Consider the following 17,754-nt stretch of genomic DNA (forward strand, 5'->3'; position numbering starts at 1 on the left):
ATTGCTCACCACAAAGCCCTGCTTGGGGGCCTGGCAGATGAGGGTGCTGTATCCAGGCTGGTGGAGGGCAGAGGTGGCCGGAGGCTGGAGTTGGCTGGACTTAACCTGGAGGAGATGGGGCTACTGAGCAGGTCGAGAAGAGGAAGAGAATTAAGGTCTCTGGGATGGCAGCTTTCCTTAAACACCCACACAGTTCTCAGCAAAGGAGGCACAGACAATAGGCCCTGGAGTAATGAGTGTTGGGGAGCCCAGAATTCCAGCTCCCTGTGTGACCTTGGGTAGCATTCCTACCCCTCTGTGCTTCCGTGTCATTTTTAGGCAGACGTCGTGTGAGTGCCCATGTTTAGAGCCCGGGAGGCTTACAGAGATAATGAATGTAAAATACCTCTCAGCTTGGCACGAAGTGGACGCCAGGACACATTTGTTTTTTTTTTTTGTTGTGCTGATAAAGCCATACATGCATGGATGTGTGTACATAAATTAACAGCTGGGGGGTGCTGAAGCTGCTTCCTGGAGTTGGCCCTCAGTCTAACATCAGCTGAGTATAGAGACCCTTGTCCTTGAAGAGCCAGGCCTGACTGACTCCTCTGCAGTGGTCCCTCACTGCCCTGAATGACTTACAGGTTCATCCTGAGGTCTCTGGACTATAGCAGCGCCTCCTCCGGGGTGTGTGTGTCCTTAGAGAGCAGCCTACAGAAAGGAGAGAGGAATACATAACTGTGGTAATTACTTTTGCAGTTGCTGTGACCAAATGCATAGCAGAAGCAGAGGGGGTATGTATTTTGCTGGCAGTTTCAAAGAGTTCATTGGGTATGTGGACACCGCCCCCACCCCACCCCACGGCCCTTGCCGAGAGCAAGATCAGCTTAGGGGTAGACTCTGGCAGGGGAGTGCTGTTTACTTCCTGGCCCTTAGAAAACAGAGGGCAAGTGCACTGCAGACACACGTGACTCCCTGCCAGTGGGATGGTTTCCTCTCCCTCAGCACATCATCCCTGGAGATACCCTCAATGGCCTAGCACAGGTGTACATCACCGGTCACCTTAGTGATTCTAGAGCTAGTCATGTTGACAGTGCAGATGAGCCAGGGATGTGCAAACAAGGCCTTGAAGTGTCTTCATAGTCTGGGGCTCATTCTCCTTTCACATCCTTCAGGGAGACGTTTCCAGAGTACTACAGAGACTGTACCTGGTTGGTAATGACAACTTCAGGCCTTGAGTTCTGACTGGCCTGAAGGGTGTGTATGCTCTTTGCGCCTTGATCCACAGATGAATAGACCCCAAGGAGGACCTGGCAGATCAAGAAGCAGCGTGCAGGCCTGTGGCGGTGGGGTGGGGGAAGGGTTCCTTTAAATGGGAGGAGCCTAGCTGGGCTTTGAAAGGGTGGAGCAACCAGGCTTGGGGTGTGGCCATGAGGAAGGGAAGGGTCTACTAGAGTTTACTATCCTTGGCCCCAAAGGCTGAGTAGTAGGATTGATAGGGCCTGTTCAGGAAGGCTCGCCCTCAGGCCTGTCGGTTCTAAGGCTGTGTGTGTCCCTAGCTGGGGCTGGGAGGGTGTAAAAGATATACCTTCTCCAAGACCAGACAGCTGGTGAGTGTAGAAGCCCAACTTAGGATACAGCCCACCTCTGCTTTTGTTACCTGTACCCCGTCCTGTGACCACTGTCACACAGAGCAGAAAATTCTGCTTTACGGCCTTGCTTGCTGCAAGATTGTAGAATTAGGTAAAAACCGAACGTGTTGGCACATGTTTATGATTTCTGCAGTAAGCCAGTGTTCGGGAGGCTGAGGCAGGAGGATTGAATGAAAATGTGGGTCCACTGGCAGGGAATGGCTTCCGGCATGGAAGAGTCTAGGAGGGCTTCCAATTAGGAGTATTTGAATGAGGCACACCTGCCTTCAGATGTAGTTGGGTCATTTGTGCAGTGACTGAATATGGGGAGTGGCTATCTTGCCTTTTATTGCATGCACAATCATGAAACTGGGGGTAAACGGTCTGGCTCGGAGCCAGTGCCTGGTGCTTGGACGGCAGGCTCTATTTGCTCATTTCCTGTTGGCTTAGCCACTATGGAACCAGGGGTGCTTTTACTGGTCCCATTTGTAAATACGTTGTCACCTCTTCCTGCTAGGAAATGTTACTAAGACTTGAAAACTGGGAGGGTAAGCCTGGACTCCAGAGGAAGACTGTGGCTGACTAGGAGCTGCCAGGCCATGTATCTTGAGGGGTGGGCAGGTTCCTGTGTGGCCAGATGGGGTGGTGTTGGCCCACCATGCCCAGAACACAGCCAGATACAGAACTGGGGCCCAGCAAGATGGAGTAAGCTGGGTACCCTAAGGTTGGAGTCACCTGGGACCAATAGGACAGCTTCATCACCAGCTTGCCCCTGTAGAGTCCTGAGCACTCTAGGTCAGACTCTAGCTGTCATGGATGAAACTGGAACCTGTGGTGAGTCCAGGAGGGAATGGCCTTGGCCAGGGGCCTTCCCTACTAGCCCTTTCGGTCTCTGTTTCCTTTGGGGACTTGAAGTCCAGGAGTGAGGGGAAGCTCTAGATCAGCCCTTCTGCCTGTGGCTCTAAGGGAAGGGGGTTGACCCCATAGTGCTAGAAGACTAGTAAGTGGAGCACAGGGCTGTGGCTTGCCGTTGTGGTGTAGGAGAGGGTGAACCAAGCAGAAATGTCTGGTTGACTAGGAGTCCCTTCACATGGCTACAGCACTGCAATAATGCATTTTAGTGAGGCTGTATGTGGTGTGATGAGGATGGGTCTTCACATTGGGCTCCTGTAAATATCTGGTCACCACTCACCAGCTTGCCTATGTCATTCCCTTTATCTCCTTGCCCTCTTGGCCCAGCCACTTTCTGCAGTAGAGAAACCATCTCAAAGTGAAAAGACTGGGACCCAGGAGCTACCCACAACAAGGAGTACAAGGAGTTGAGCTGCCCTTGGTACCAGAGGTCCTTCTCTGGACCTCTCTCTCTGTGTTGCTTTTCACACATACCTGATTGGAAGTGGTGGAAGAGGGAGGGATGTTTGCCCTGGCTGTTCTTCTGGTTGTGCTAGTGTGAGCTAGATGGAGCTGTGTCCCTCTCACCTCTCTCCTGCAGTGAGTGCCCATCTGAATCCACAGTATACTTTCAGAGCTCAGCCATAGTTGGAGGGTGCTGTTGGGATTGCGGGGAGCCTGGAGGGAGGTTGCAAAGGCACATGAGGACCAAGCCAGAGTTCTCAGCCCCTCATTCCCTCCAGATTGTCCCTATCCCTACTACTTCACCTCTCCCTGCTCCAGCCTGCGCTGGAGGCCAGCCACAGGTCTCAAGCCAGTTGAAACAGAAAGCACCTGGCCTGGGAAGAGAAGGGAAGGGCCCACTCCAGGCCTGGGAGGTGGGGCCAGAAGAGAGTGCCCTGGAGCACGCAGCTTCCTGGGTGGAGATCTGGACTGCTTGGGTGGAAAGAGGGTGGAGAGGTACCGGGATTCCCTCAAATTTGATGCTCTAACTCCTCCTTAATATAGCTGTGGCTGGCCCGTCTCAGACCAGCTAGGAAAATAGGTTCATAGATTCCAAATGCCTATCGAGTTTCTGCTTTTTGGCAGACACTGCTCAAGGTGTTCTGGGCTTATTGGGCTGGACTGGTTAGGTTCTTGAGGGAGGGGGAGACTACAGCAAAAAAAGCAGAATGACCTCAGATCCCCGCTATGAAGAAAATGAAGCTGGGTGATAATGGACGTGGGGGCGGAGAGTGGGAAAGGCCCTCCCAAGACTGATCTTTTGATCTGAGACCAGAATGCATCCAACTGGGACTGCTGGGCATTGGCTAGCGCAGAGGCCCAGGGGCGGGACTCCAGAGAGCAGAGCCAGCACTCCAGGGGAGGTGCTTGCGAGAACCTCTGAGCCAAGGCTTCCTGGAGTTGCTACTGCTAGTCCTACACCCGCAGAGGCCCTGGGAGCTTGCTGCCGCGAGCTAGGAGAAGCTGTTTACTTACAAGAACCCTTCTGACTTCTTGGACCTGGAGGCCTTGTGGTTACCTGTGTGGAAGACTGTAATTTTCCTCTTGTTCTCTGGGGAACCCGGAAATCTCCAGATGTTGTCGACTCTATGTGTTTAAGACATTTGGGGAGTTTCAGTGTGGAAGACATGGACTCAGTTGTGCTCTGTGGTAAGGGGGAGCCCTTTGGGTTTACCTCTTAGATATCCACCTTGGCCACCTGGGTCTACACAACCCTTGGGAATGGGCCTCTGTGGCCTTGGACTCCTCAGTGACAGCCTTGGCAAGATCCTGTGCCGGACTGGAGGTGCCACTCCCTGGAGGCCCAGCCATCCTCGGAAACCTCATCTGGCTCCTGGGCCTCAGGTACCCAGGTCAGCAGAGGGGCCTACACTTCTACCATTGCCAAGGTCCGTGCCTGGATGTGCAGGGAAGGAAGAAGAGGACACAGGTTTCTGTTTCCTATCCTGTGCATTCAGCCAGGTGTGGGGGCTGGGCAGGGCTGGAGACTGAGGGGCTTGTTCTCCTTGGAGGTGTGTCATTAGGAGACCTGGTCAGTGAACTGCAGTGGTGAACTGAGGCCTAACCAGACCTCTCCATATACCCCTGCTCTCACCAGAGAGGGGAAAGGGGGAGGGAGAACAGGGGTGGGGCTAGGGCTGCCGGGTAGATTGCTCCCATGCCATCGCAGCCAAGCCCTGTCCTTAGGGAACAAGGACCTGGAAACCAGCAGGTGCCCCATGCTCTGGCTCTTGATTCTGGCCCAGAGAAGCTGCAGTTTAGGAAAGTGACCTCTGAAGAAGGGGCTCTAACCAACTGCTCCTGGGCTCTCAGCAAAGCTGCCCACTCCCCAGCCCCTGTGGTTCTTCCTGCCTCTGCCTCTTGGAAACAGATTTAATGAAGTCTGTCTTTATGGTTACATCTGTAAGAGAAAAGCTTTACTTCTGTAACTTGCGTTGATCCTGACACTAAGGGCCACTCTCTTCTTTTTCTGCTCGAGCAGAGAACATCAGAATCTGAAAATTGAAGGGTTGACTTTCTTTAGTACTCTGGAGTGCAGCACCCTTCTGTATTCTAGCAGTTAAATCGAACTGCTACATGTGCATCCATCAGTCCCCAAGGATGGAGCCACTAGGCCCCTGCAGCTCTGAAGCCCTCCCTTCTCACCTGAGGGAAGGGACCGGCAGACTCTGGATTTCATGTCTTTTTGAGTTTGGTTTCTTGGCTACTCTGGTCCTTGATTTGCTTGTGCTGGTTTATTAATAGAGTTTACATCATATCAAACACTCTTAGGACAGATGCAGCAGCCATAGACTCTGGCCATACACAGCTTCCCGTGTGGTAAGACAGAGGTAAAAGTAAGTAAGCAACACCCGCCTACAAGTCGGGGACTGGCTTTGATCAGTGTCCGACCCCCGTGTCTCAAATAGGACTTGGCACATAGTTTGCACCTGGTAAATATTTGTTGGCTGAATGAGCAAGATGCTCCCAAGGAAACAAGCCAGGCATGTTGCTGAGGAATGATGGAGGCAGGACAGGGCCTGACGTGGAGTAAGGAGAGATGAATTCCAAGAGAGGACAGGCGCCATCTAATTCGAAAGTGGGGTAGAGTAAGAACTCTTCTTGCAGGTGCAGCATCCTCAAGGCAGGTGGGGCCCAGAAGCTCAGGGCTAGCTTCACTAGTAAAGAGTGAAATGAAGCGTTTTTCGAGCAGATGTAGGCCTTCCCATTTGGGGAGGGGTTCAGAGTTCACCTGGTCCTACTGCAGAGTCATCTAGGAGTCACTGGAAGGTTTTTGCTGTTGTTGTTTTATTCTAACTTTATTTAACGTGTGAGTGTTTTTCCTTCATATATGCACCATGTGTCTGGTGGCCACCTAGGTCAGAGAGTGTCAGATCACTTGGAATTGGGGTTATGGATGGTTGTGAGCCACCATGTGGATGCTGGGAAATAAACTTGGGTCCTCTGCAAGAGCAACAAGTGCTCTTAACCATCTCTCCAGCTCTCATTGGAAGGTTTTGAGGGTTTCACCTTCCTGAAGAGTCCTCTGATTTGTAGAGGAGTGGGGAAGTCTAATGCAGGGGCGGCTCCCGCTGGAGAGGCTGGGTTGGGGAAACGGCTTCTTTTAGGCCTGAGGTTCTCTGGGGCATGGAGAAGGGTGGGGATGTGCCTCACCCTTGAGCTAGGAGGCTGGAGCTCTAAGGAGGATGTAGTGCAAAGTTGGAGTTGTGAGCACGCTGGGGTATTTAAAGCTGGGGGGCATGGATGACATCACCACAGGGAAGCAATTTTTGCTTCCAAAACCAGAGCCCTGTGAGCCTAGAGGAAAGTTAAGACAAAGACTTGTGAAGGATGGGGGTCCTGGTGTCACAGGTGCTGTTGGCTGTTGCAACCCTAAGGCCTCTGGTGATCAGAAACCTGATAGGGACAGAAGCTGTCTCAAAGCCTCACCAGCATGCTTCAGGAGACCTAGCCCTCCTCAGTGGCTTCTGCATCCCCCAAATGTCAGCAGCTTTCTGGGCCTCCCCTCATCTGCCCTGCGTATGTTTTACTTTTTCAGATTCCTGATGACTCTCCTGACTCCACTGATTCTTTATTCCCATGCTTTTCCCTGGACCCCAGGCCCTACATCTGGGCCTGCTGGGTCTATGACTTCTCCAGGGTATTTCTCAGAATAGAGGTAGACTTCTTTAGGCTAGAAATTTTTAGGCACATTGTGAGGCCTCTGTCCCAAGGCCTTGCTGGCTCTGGGGAGAGTTTAGACTGTGTTTTGATTTGTTGGGCAGGGTTAGGGACAACTTGCAGCCTAGTGGGTTCTCAGTGCCTGTTGAATGAATAGCTGAAGTGTTTGTGTCTTTCGGAGTCCCATTTGCTTGGTTAAATGCTTTTTCTGCTTTGGCTAGCTGTTTTTAACCTATTCTGTCTTCAGTTGAGGGGTATATTGTTTAATTTTACATACAAGGAAACAGAAGCCCTAGAAACTACAGGGCTCGCAGTTGCTAAGAAGCATGGGCAGAATTGTAGCTGAGGCATGCAAAAGCCCTGGGTCTCCTGCTGCGTTGAGAATCAGCCATGGACTGTGCCAGGACTGGAGATAGTCCTGCTGCTCTGGACCTGGTCACTCGGGTACTGCGCCCTCCCACCCCCCAATCAGATGCATCAAGCTTTAAGGACCTATAGGCCTCAAGCTTGGTGGGCCTTGGGGTGTTTGTGTTGTGGGGACCCCTAGCTATTGAGGAGGCTCTGTGTGCAGCAGCTGTAGGTTGTAGGCTGCTTGTGTGGCTGTGGCGCGAGCTAGTTGGCGATCTAGTTGATCTCACAAGCTGGCAAGGCACCTAGGAAGGGGGTGGAGCTGAGACCCAAACTTTAGGTATGAGACAGGTTCTACCATGGGAGATGAAGCCTGAGGTTGCCTCCCAAGAAGACCGCTAGGCTTAGGGCCCCTTCCTTCTTGCCCTCTGCCTACTCAGTGGGTCTCAACTGGGCCTGAACACCAAAGTGGGCTGTGTGCTGCTTCAGAGAGTTTGACTAGATCTCATCCTTTCTCAGGCTTCATTGTCTCCAGGGAAAGGCAGTCATCTCAACCATCCTGATAGGGATCTCTGAAAATTCTTTCCCAGAGCAGAAATGGTTTGCCCACATCATTACCCTGGACGCTTGTCCCTCTCAGTGGGCTAACTCCTTCAGCCACTCTTTCAGGCCTCTGTGAAGTGCTCACTGAAGCCAGGGTGGCTCTGAATCCTGGGAAGTGAATGCTATTTTGAAATGGCCCATTTTACAAAGGAGGAAACTGAGGGAGGCTTGAGACATGGTAGCAAGTGGTACAGCTCAGATTTGAATGTAGACAGTTATAGATCCTCAGACTGACTTGATTTCCAGACTCTGTAGAAACAGTGAAGCATCAAATCCTCAAGTCTTAACCCCTGCAGTGTGGGGCTCCAGGCTCGGGTGAGCCATACAGCACCCATTAAACCCAGTCATTCTGGGTCAGAATGACTCGCCCTTCTTGTCAGCCTTCTCAGACGAGGTTCCAGGGTCCAGGCAGTTAAGCATCTTTCCATCCCTCTTCCCTTGCCCATGCTGGGGAGGGGGTGGCAGCTGCCATTCTGTGGCTCTCCCCTCCATCCCTGTAGACAGACTCAGTGTTCTGAGTCTTGGGCTAAAAAGGACATTGAATCTCACCTGTTGCCTCTGTGGTCTACCTGTTTGTGGGGAACTGAGAACCTGTGTAGGCTACAGACCATACTCTTCCCTTTCCTGATGCTCTGCTTCTCCTGGCATTTGTCTCCTTTCGACTCCTGTCATAATGTAAGATAGAGGAAGAAGCAGAAGAGGCCTCACAGGCGTTTGGGTTTCAGCCTGAAAGCCCAGTGGCTGGGCATGTTAGACAAATGATTTTGTGCCGCCCTTTCTTAGAAGAAAAGGGACTGAAGGGTGTGGATCTTGTGAGACCTAAGGTTGGAATAGGCAAAAGCTGGTCTTTTGGAAGGGACTGGAGGGTAGAGCTGGAGTCCTCTGCTCACACTGACCTCTGTGGGTCGAATCTGGGGAAGTCCTCTCTTGACTTCAGTGTTCATCTGGAAGGTGATGATGGTAGTGCCTGTCTGGGGAGTTGTGGGGCATAGAGCCCAGCGCCAGGAGTGCTGAGCCTGTGTCTGGTAAGTAGGATTTTTCAGAGCTGACAGTGTTCCCCGCCGTTTAATCTCACTGTTTCTGTTTCAGATGCTTTGGGTCCTTCAAGTGAAGTTTAGATTTGACTCCTGCCGTCCCCCTCAGAAGTCTAAGGCTGCTAACCTGATGTGACTCATGGGCTGTTGTGTCATTTTTCCTGCCTCCTGGACAGAAAAGGGGATCTGTGCCTTTAAGTTCCCACAGAGCTGATTGTGACACTGGCCCTTTAAGAAAGCGTTACAGAGAGTTGGAACATGGCTTTTGTTTAACTAGCCATGATTGGTCCCAGTGGATAGGACTGGAGTGCTGTGTCTAGAAGCTGAGGGAGCACAAAACTAGAGGCTGGTGGGGACTAGCCAGTGGCTAGGTCTGGCCTCTGTCCCCAACTTGGTAAAACTTGGTAAACTTGGTAAACTCACCAAGCATGGTGAGTAGCCTTAGTGAAGGTTGGGTGAAGGGAGCCATCGAGCCTCCTTGTCCCAGGAAGTGATTGTCACAGGTGCCCAGTCTGAGAGGGTCTCAACTTTCCAGTAATGATGGCTCTACCCAGATAGTCACTACTGCCCAAGAACTTGGAAGCAGTTGGGATGGGTCTGTCTGAAGCAGGAAACCAGCATGAGTGCTGCTCCTGCAACTGCTGTTTGTTTCCAGGAGAGGAGGGGACCTGGTGGTGATGCTTTCTGCAGGTCCCGAGGCACTGTAAACAGGGAAGGCCAGGAACTGCTGGGAGCAGTCTGATCGCTGAGAGCCTGGCCTTTGCTCTGGTCGTCCAGCTGGGCTGGGCAAAGCTGCGTTTTCTCCTGCTTGGGCCTTACCATCTTCTTCCAGCAGCCTTGTTGTTACCTCCTCCCCCCCACCCCCCTTCGGCTCCTGGGCTGTGTCTGGTCCTGGTTTGTTGGCTGCAGCTGGAGAGCTCGTCAGAGACCAGATGGCTTTGTTACGGTGGTCTTCCCTGGAACCTTCTTGTCTGGTGTGGCCCTCACTCCTTACCACACCGGGGGCAAGTGAGACTGTGCTTGCAAAATGCCTTTCCCACTATGTTCCAGGGTCACCTGGTGGCAAGGCAGGGTCCAGGGTAGCTCTTACCACCCACAGTTCCTATGGTTACTTAAAGTTGGTACATTTCACCACATAATTTCTGTAAGTTTGGTGAAAATCTGAGGCATCACCAAACAGGCAGAAGAGTTTGTAGTTGGAGCCATATGCCCAAGCCTCCTCACAGGCCATAGTGCCTGTGACCTATGGCCTGTGACCCTGGGCAGAGCCAGTTTTCAGTATGAGCTGGAGATGGTGAATTCTTTTGTTTGTTTTGTTGTTGTTTCTTTTGGTTTGGTCGTGTCGTGTCCCCCCTCTCCCCTGCAAAAGCATCTTGCCGTGTAACCTATAGCCTAGGCTAGCCTGAAACTTAATTCTTCTGCCTCAGCCTCCTGGCTGCTGGGATTCCAGGTGTGTGCCACCATGCTGGGCACTCAGCTCGAAAATGAGCCTGCCTTTCAGGAGTGACTCATCTTTTTTTTTGTTTGTTTGTTTTTGTTTTTTGTTTTCGAGACAGGGTTTCTCTGGAGCTTTAGAGCTTGTCCTGGAACTAGCCCTTGTAGACCAGACTGGCCTCAAACTCCTGCCTCTACCTCCTGAGTGCTGGGATTAAAGGCGTGCGCCACCACCATCTGGCAGGTGTGGTTCACCTTGAGTAAAGATGGGCTGCCCCATACAGTAGTTACCAGAAGGGTTGAGCAGGGCCAAGCAGCTGCCTTGGTAAACACCTATCTTCTTCAAGCGTGTTTGCCTGAACTGCTGGGATGCCTTGGACTACAGCTTATGACAGACCATTCTGGTGTATCCAAGAGTCAGCTAGTGTGGATTTTGTGGCAAAGAGAGACTATGAAGGCCATCTTTAAGTCCTTAACTGTAGTGAAGTGCAGAAGAACCAAAGGGAACCAGTGCTTTGGTGCACTTCCTAGGTGGGTGGCAGATGGCTGTGTGGGGACTTGAGAGCACCTCCTGTGTAGCATGATTAATAAAAACCCAGAGACAGATATTGGGGTTCAATCTGAAGGCCAGAAAAGCAAAGCAGCCAGCCAATGGCCCTTACCTCTACCTCAGTCCAAAATGGCGATTCTGCCTCTAGGAATCCTCAGAATGAGACTGTGAGTGAGTGCCGTCTCCTCCCATTTTGTATTCCTCTCTAGTGCTGGGGTTAAAGGTGTGTACCACTACCACCTGGTTTCTATGGTAAACTAGTGTAGCTATTAGGATTAAAGGTGTGTGTCACCACTACCTGGTCTGTAAGGCTGATCTTTTCAGGCAAGCTTTATTTATTAAAATACAAGTGAAATATCACAACACCCCCTGCTTTTCTTTGATATGTTTTTGTTCCCCCTAAGATTCTAGTCTTGTAGTATAGGAGCTTGGCTTGCCAGTTGGTACCCTCTTTCTGATTTGCTACCCATGAGTGCTCCTGGCTGCTTCCTGCTGCAGCTTAGATACCGTAGCTCTGTTGCCCGTGGGGGTCTGCAGGCTGAAGGATGGTGTAAGGGAGGTGTTGAACTGTTATATTCCCTGCTCAGAACAGGTGTAGTGTAGCCACAGGATAGCCCGTGGTCTTTGTGTCTACTACTTGTGTCTCCTGAGGGGTGCTGACATGGACCTTGTGTGGCCACAAAGCCTTCCATCCCCAGTGGGAGTTGTCGTCTCAGTGGGCATGCTTATTTCCAGATGTGTCCTCCTTGAGCAGGGGTCTTGGAGATGTCTGCTCAAGATGACCTGTCTTTTTTAGCCTGCTTCTTGGTGGAGGGCAGAGCCAGTGAGGTTATCTGGGATCATTTGGCAGAGAAGCATTTTTAGGAGCCTTGCTGTAGGAACAGGGAGGAAGAATCTGAACTGAATGAGAGAGGCATCTTTGAAATGGCATTGGGTCAGGGAGAAGCCAGGAGTATCCAAAAGGAGCTGGAAAAGAGACCAGAAGGCCTTAGTAAGGCAGGGCATAGAGGCTACCAGATCTGACTACAGGGGCTCTAGACCAATAGCACACTACTGGGTGGCTTGTTCCACAGCAGTAGTGCCCAAATGCCAGCTCTTGGGCTCCTGGTCCACCCACATCTGCCTCCCAAGTTCTAGGATTACATGTGGCACCCTTCCCAACACTGACTTACATGTGATCAGCACCTTTAACCAGTTATCAGAAGTGTGGCCCAAGGGATTTAAGAAGGAGACCGTCCTCCGATTAACTGTCACCCTGATGGAAACAACCAATCATATGGCATGGCACCTGGGTCCTGGTGGAGAAGATGAGGCAGAAAGTGCTGCCTATGTCCCACATTCCATCCTAAGAGAGGGAAGGCCCTGGAAATGAGGACTGGGGGGGGTAGACAAGATAAGCTGCCTCCTGTAGAATTCGGCTTGCTTTTTAGCCCATTTTTTTATTTTTATTTCATGAGCATTCTCTATGAGCATTCTTATTTCCAGGGCCATAGAGGCTGTTTTTGGAAGTATTTGTGGTAGGGTTTGGGGGGCAGTCATTAATCTCCACACTCAAACAAAAGGACACCTGGGCATGTCCTTCCTTGGCTGGGTCCATTGAGCTCACTTACAGAGGAAAGAGCACCTTGGCTAAGGCCTTGAAACGTCTCCAGACAGTGAAAGGAGAAGATGGGGGAGGGGGGACAGGGTGATAAGCTGAGGTGCTGCCAAGATGACTGGGGTCAGAGCCCTAAGTGTCCTGTGTGGCATGCAGGGACATTGGACTCTGTGGGGATGCAGGTGGAGACCCTTTCCCTAGGGAGATGGAGGCAGACTGAGCTCAGAAATGCCTTGCTCGCTGATGTTTCTCAGTGGCAGACAGACCTGGAGTTCACTCCTGAAGACCAGGTCCTTGAGGACCAGGAGCTTAAGCAGTGGCGGCCACTGGACCTCAGCTCTCTCTGGAATTACTCAGATCTCATCCTGTCCAGCCAGTGTTCTTAGGTTCTTTTAAAATTCAGGACACTTCACTCTTCTACTGGGGTTTATGAATGTTTAAAAACTGCTTTGTGGTCCCCAAAGTAATTTGACAAGTCTGACAGCTATTGATTAAAAACCCAAAATTATTCAGTCTGCAGGATGACGGGGGCTTAGATGGAAAGTTTTTTGTTTTTGACCTATCCCCTCTGGAGGAAGTAAGCTGTGAAAAGTGAGTGTGGTCCCAGAGGTCTGCCTGGTTGTGGGGAGGGTAGCTTGGTGCGACCTGCTGAAAGCTGCCTGCTGAGTCTTGGTGTGTGGCAGTCACCACTGACCTTGGCTTGTTTGAAACCCTGTCGGCTTTGGATGGCATCTGTGTGAGTTGTTGGGAGAAGGCTGTGAGGTGATGTGTGTGCTAGGGTAAGAACACCTGGTAGGTGAGCATAAAGTCCATCCCGCGGACACCTCTGGTGCCAAGTTTAAGGCCCCATGGAGCCGGCCATGAGCTGTCCCATTTTGGGAGTGTTCTCTTCACATTCTCGGCCCTGTGGTGTGGGGTCCCAAGGGTAGTGTGAAGGCAGAGGCCAGGGCTTAGTATGTGTGTGAAGGGAGGCGTCAGCCAGCTGCATGGTGACTCTACTAGGTCCTGGACTGGGGGACAAATTCCAGGCTTTCTTCTCAGGAAGCCTCCCAGGCTGACTGGCCAGCTTCTCTCCCTTTTTAGGGTGGTATTTGTCTTCTCAGTCTGTTCTCCTTCCTCTGTCTGGGATTCCAGCTGGGCCAGGAGTGAGGACAGGCCTCAGCAGCTAGTTCTCAGGCCTCACAGGGCTGAGGAGAGATGTTCCCAGCAAGGCGTGGTCCAGCTTATGTCCAGCACTTGATTCCCAGGAGGTCAGTGCCCTTGTCCTGACATGCTCCAGGACGTATCCAGAAGCCGTCTACATTGTGAACAGAGCTCCAGTGCTGCTGCCTGGACCTGCCCGAGCACAGGTACCGAGAGGCCTGCCCGCTGAGGTCAGAGCCCTGCGGAGACCTAGAGAGTTTGCTGGGTTCCACTCGAGAACTGATATGACTTCTAGTCTTTGGGTCGGCAGCAGCTTTGGAAACACTTTGCTCATGTTTTTTCCCTGTCCCAGGCCTGGTATAGAACCCTGATGCATGCCTTCCTTCCCCTTAAATTAACTAAAGAAAGTTCACTGCTTTTAAAAAAAAAAAATGAGGTATCCTGGGCATTTGGGCAGCTAAGACCAAATCTAAGTAAGATCTGTAGGTCCTCTCCTACAGATGGAGGAAGAAGTAAGGGAGTTGAATGGTTAGAGAATGTGATCAGAGATCAGCTTGGGAAATGCCAGAAGAGCAGGCTAGAATTGTCGTCACTCTTGACCCCTGCGTGGTTAAAAACTTGGTAAAGAGAGATGGATGGTCACAGTGACTGATGCCAGTTCTGGCACTGGACTTAGCTCACGAGCACACCCTCTTGCAGTGTCTCATTTGACTTTAGAGTGACCCCCTTGAGCATTGTGTCCACGCCTCTACCAATAGAGAGTTGATTGATTGCCACTTAACGCTGCGTTTGTCAGGTGTAGAGCGTGGCTTGCTGCTACAGCTGGCACTGACTCTTAAGTTCTCTTGTCTTGCTGCCCGCTGGCATTTCTGTAGTATCCTGCACATGGGTGTGTGTCCTCCAGGGCTACTCTCCACCTGTATGCCCTGTTACCCGATAGTGCTATCTGGGTTAAAAATATTTTATTTTGTGCGTTTGAGTATTTTATGTGTCTGGACACCACATATGAGCCTGGTACCTGCAGTGGTCAGAGAAGACATGGATCCTCTGGAAGTGTAGTGACAGATGGTTGTGAGCTGACATGTCAGTGCTGCAAACTGAGCCCAGGTCCACGCCAGTGTTCTTAACCTCTGAGGCGTCTTCAGCCCGGCATGTGTCTTAAAGGGTCTGCCTGCACTGCTCCTGTCCTTTCCTGCCCCATTTGGAGAGAGCCTGCCTGAACTGTAGCTGGTCTCTCCTGGTCCCAACCCTGTCCTGGGGCCTCTGTCCCTTTGAGGTTTGGAGGGTCACCTTGAGCCTCCTTACTCAAGAGTTCCTCTGCAAACTTGCCCACCCATAGCTGTGAGCCCACTCCTGGTCCATGAGCTTTTCAACTATTTCGGTTTTTGTTTTGGGTCCCTCCCTCATTAAAATAATGGGGAATTTGCCTAACTTCTGTGTTCTTTAACCTTTTTAGAGAAAAAGATCAGAGTTGAACAACAGCTTGTGGGCTTTTAGGGAGGCTATCAGATAAGGTTGTGCTCCAGGAGCAGACAATGTCCCCTTGTTCCTGCTTCTGGGCCTCACAATCAGTTGCTGTTGGGGCTAGCTCCGCCTCCAGCAGTACCCCCCCCCCATGCCCATGCCTACATTTCCTGGGCCCTGGAATGAGGGTGTCACAAATGAGTCAGTACTGCGATGGCCTTTGCACTCGCTAGTGCCCAGTGTCTTCTGTGGGCTGACAGGCCAGGCTGAGGCTGGGGCAGTGTTAGTAGAGACACCTTGGGCTCCTCTGAGCTGTGGGGGGTCTCCTGCAGTCACTTGCTGCTGCAGATCCTTGAGAGGGTGCTGTCCTCAGGCCCAACAGGGCCTGTGAGAATTAAAGGAGACAAACACGGTGGCGTGGAGAGGGCTCAGGCAGCGCGTGTACCCGGAGAGGCCAGGCACAGTGTGGGGTGGCCTTTGAAGCCATACAATTGTGTTAGACAGAAATGAAGGCATCTTGGTCATTGGCCAAAGTGATCTTTGTTTTTTTTAAAAAAAATTTATTTATTTATTTATTTATTTATTATGTATGCAATAGTCTGTCTGTGTGTATGCCTGAAGGCCAGAGGAGGGCGCCAAACCTCATTACAGATGGTTGTGAGCCACCATGTGGTTGCTGGGAATTGAACTCAGGACCTTTGGAAGAGCAGGCAATGCTCTTAACCGCTGAGCCATCTCTCCAGCCCCCCCAAAATGATCTTTGAATGTTTGGCCACTACCTTGGGTCTGGGGCTCTGAGGGGGAGGAGGAAATGAAGTGAGCCATACTCTCTGGAAGGGCAGAATCATTGGTTGGGGAGGGGGAGATGCCATTGAGTCACTCCCTTCTTCCCTGCAGACTGTTAGGGCCTGGTCAGACCAGCTCTAAGCTGAGGAGTTCAGTGTAGATCAGACTAACTGGTCTGGCTGACCAGTGAGTATCTGGGAAACTCCTGGCCAGAAGGCGTGTGATTCTGTCCCATGTGTATGGTGAAAGGGCCTCTGGTTCCTGGAGAGCCACTGTAGGGCTAAAGAACTTTCTGTGTTTGGAAAGGTCCCAGAAGGGTCAGGATGGACCGAAACACTGCCACAGATGAGGAAATGAGCCTGTTTGTCCTCTCTGCTAAGATTATTGGGGTTGGGGCAGCTTCAGGACACTGCTCTCGGGAATTAGCCATGGTCACCCTCTTTTGAGTCATCTTTGTCACTTCTCCTAGGGAAGCACCTGGACCCGGGAGGTCTGCCCTAGTCCTAGCTGACTTGACCTCCATCAGTTAGGATTGAACTGGGCTGCTGGATCTTAGGGGGCTTTAGCCCAAGAACTCTTGAGGCTCTGAACACTGGAGCTAAGACAAACCCAGCCTACCCACAAGGAGTAGGGACAACAATGTGACCTGGCTAATGTCCCTGATTACTCGGGGATCTGGGAAAAAAACTTGCATGAAAGTGCTTGATGCTGGATGTTGAATTTGGTGGGACAAGGCAGAGTAGCCAAGTGCTAGGGGGCTGCTGAGAAGACACAAGGAATCCCCGGGATGGGGCAGCCCAGAGTGTGGGACCAGGGCTGGAACCTGAATCTCATCAAAACTCAAAGGCCTAGGAAGTGAGTACCCATCTCCAAATCTTGTTCTTGCAACCCTTCCTCAGTATGTACCCAGTCCTGTTGTTCTCTGCTTGGGGCAGAATCCCTCCTTTCTCAGATAGAAAATGGACCCAAACAACAATAGGATGGGAATCTGCTCACTGTCTCTTGGGCTTTTGCAGATTCTATGAGGTGATATATGTGATGTGGCTGATGGCCCAGTGTTAATCCTTTTTCAGGGTACTGGCTGTTCTCTGGTGAGGGCACACACATGGCTTCAGACCTGGGCCTGTTGTAGACATATGATCTAGCTTCTTTGAGTACAGTATAGTCACACAGAATTCCTGCAAGGTTGTTAGAGATGTTCAGATCTGGGCTGTGGAGTTGATCCTCAGGTGGAGGTCCCAGCTAGAGACATTTTACTTCCTTTAGTGTCACCTTGCCAGAAGGCCCAAGGCTTTGATGTCCAGTGACTACAGAGGTCAGGGAAGGAGCTAGATGGCCCTGCATTTGGTTGCTTTCCCTGCTTCACCCAACCTTGGTCAGCCATGGGTAGGGGGTGGTAGAAGCCTTTTGTACAATCCATCAGCCTTAAACACTGACTGCACTTGGCAGCTGAGGACAGGACTGGGCAGGTCTCCCAGTGGGTAGCCTCTGGCAGATCAAACAGCTTTCTGAGTCCACCTTCCCTTCTGTGAATGAAGCTCTTGGTAGGGCTGTATGCTGCTGAGCCAGCCAAGTGTCCAGTCTGTGCTAGTGGGGGCATAGTTAAGAACACCTCTCACCTGGGGTAGAATGGCCCAGGCAGGCATGCTGCTTACCTCCCATCACCTGAACTCCCTAATGAGGGAAACTGTGCCCACTCATTGCCCCCTTGGAACCAGGATGGTTCGGGGTGCTCATCTCCCTCCTTGCTTCAGGCTTCTTGATGCCATGTCAAAGGCTGGAGGTGAGAAAAGAAGTGACCCCACTATGTGTATGAGTGGAAGGCATGGTGGGGCAGAGGTGTTGCAGACACAGGACAGAACTGGCTCCCTGGAGAGGTGCTTCTGAAGCCATAAGATGGCCCTGCTGGATCTACGACCTGACCAAATGACCGTTCCCCTTACTAAATTCTGTTCTTCTTACCATCAGTCCCCACAGGCATACCCTAGTGGGTTGCAACAGCCCAGCTCCCTCTAGACCTGTATGAAGTAAGCTGAGACTGTCTGTCAGGAACCTGAAGGACAGAGGGGTAGCATGCTGACTCCCAGCTCAGGGAAGGAAACACAAATGAAATCCTTCTAGGCTTGCCAC

The 17,754-nt window shown here is 51.5% G+C and overlaps 1 protein-coding gene across 12 annotated transcripts in view; it reads left to right on the top strand.

Annotated features, from left to right (window-relative positions):
• The window catches only part of Dab2ip (DAB2 interacting protein), a 170,658-nt gene that overhangs the window by 126,789 nt on the left and 26,115 nt on the right, over positions 1–17,754 (top strand). Inside the window, exon 1 of one of the 12 annotated variants that reach the window (XM_075986018.1) lies at positions 3,945–4,393. The exons of the other annotated variants lie outside the window; for them this stretch is intronic. Coding sequence (XP_075842133.1) covers positions 4,227–4,393 — 167 coding nt within the window. The 5' untranslated portion in view covers positions 3,945–4,226. Of the gene's footprint in view, positions 1–3,944; positions 4,394–17,754 lie in introns of those variants that run through there. 12 annotated transcript variants of the gene reach the window in all.

Source organism: Microtus pennsylvanicus, chromosome 9 (genome assembly GCF_037038515.1).
Source record: "Microtus pennsylvanicus isolate mMicPen1 chromosome 9, mMicPen1.hap1, whole genome shotgun sequence".
NCBI lineage: Eukaryota > Metazoa > Chordata > Mammalia > Rodentia > Cricetidae > Microtus > Microtus pennsylvanicus.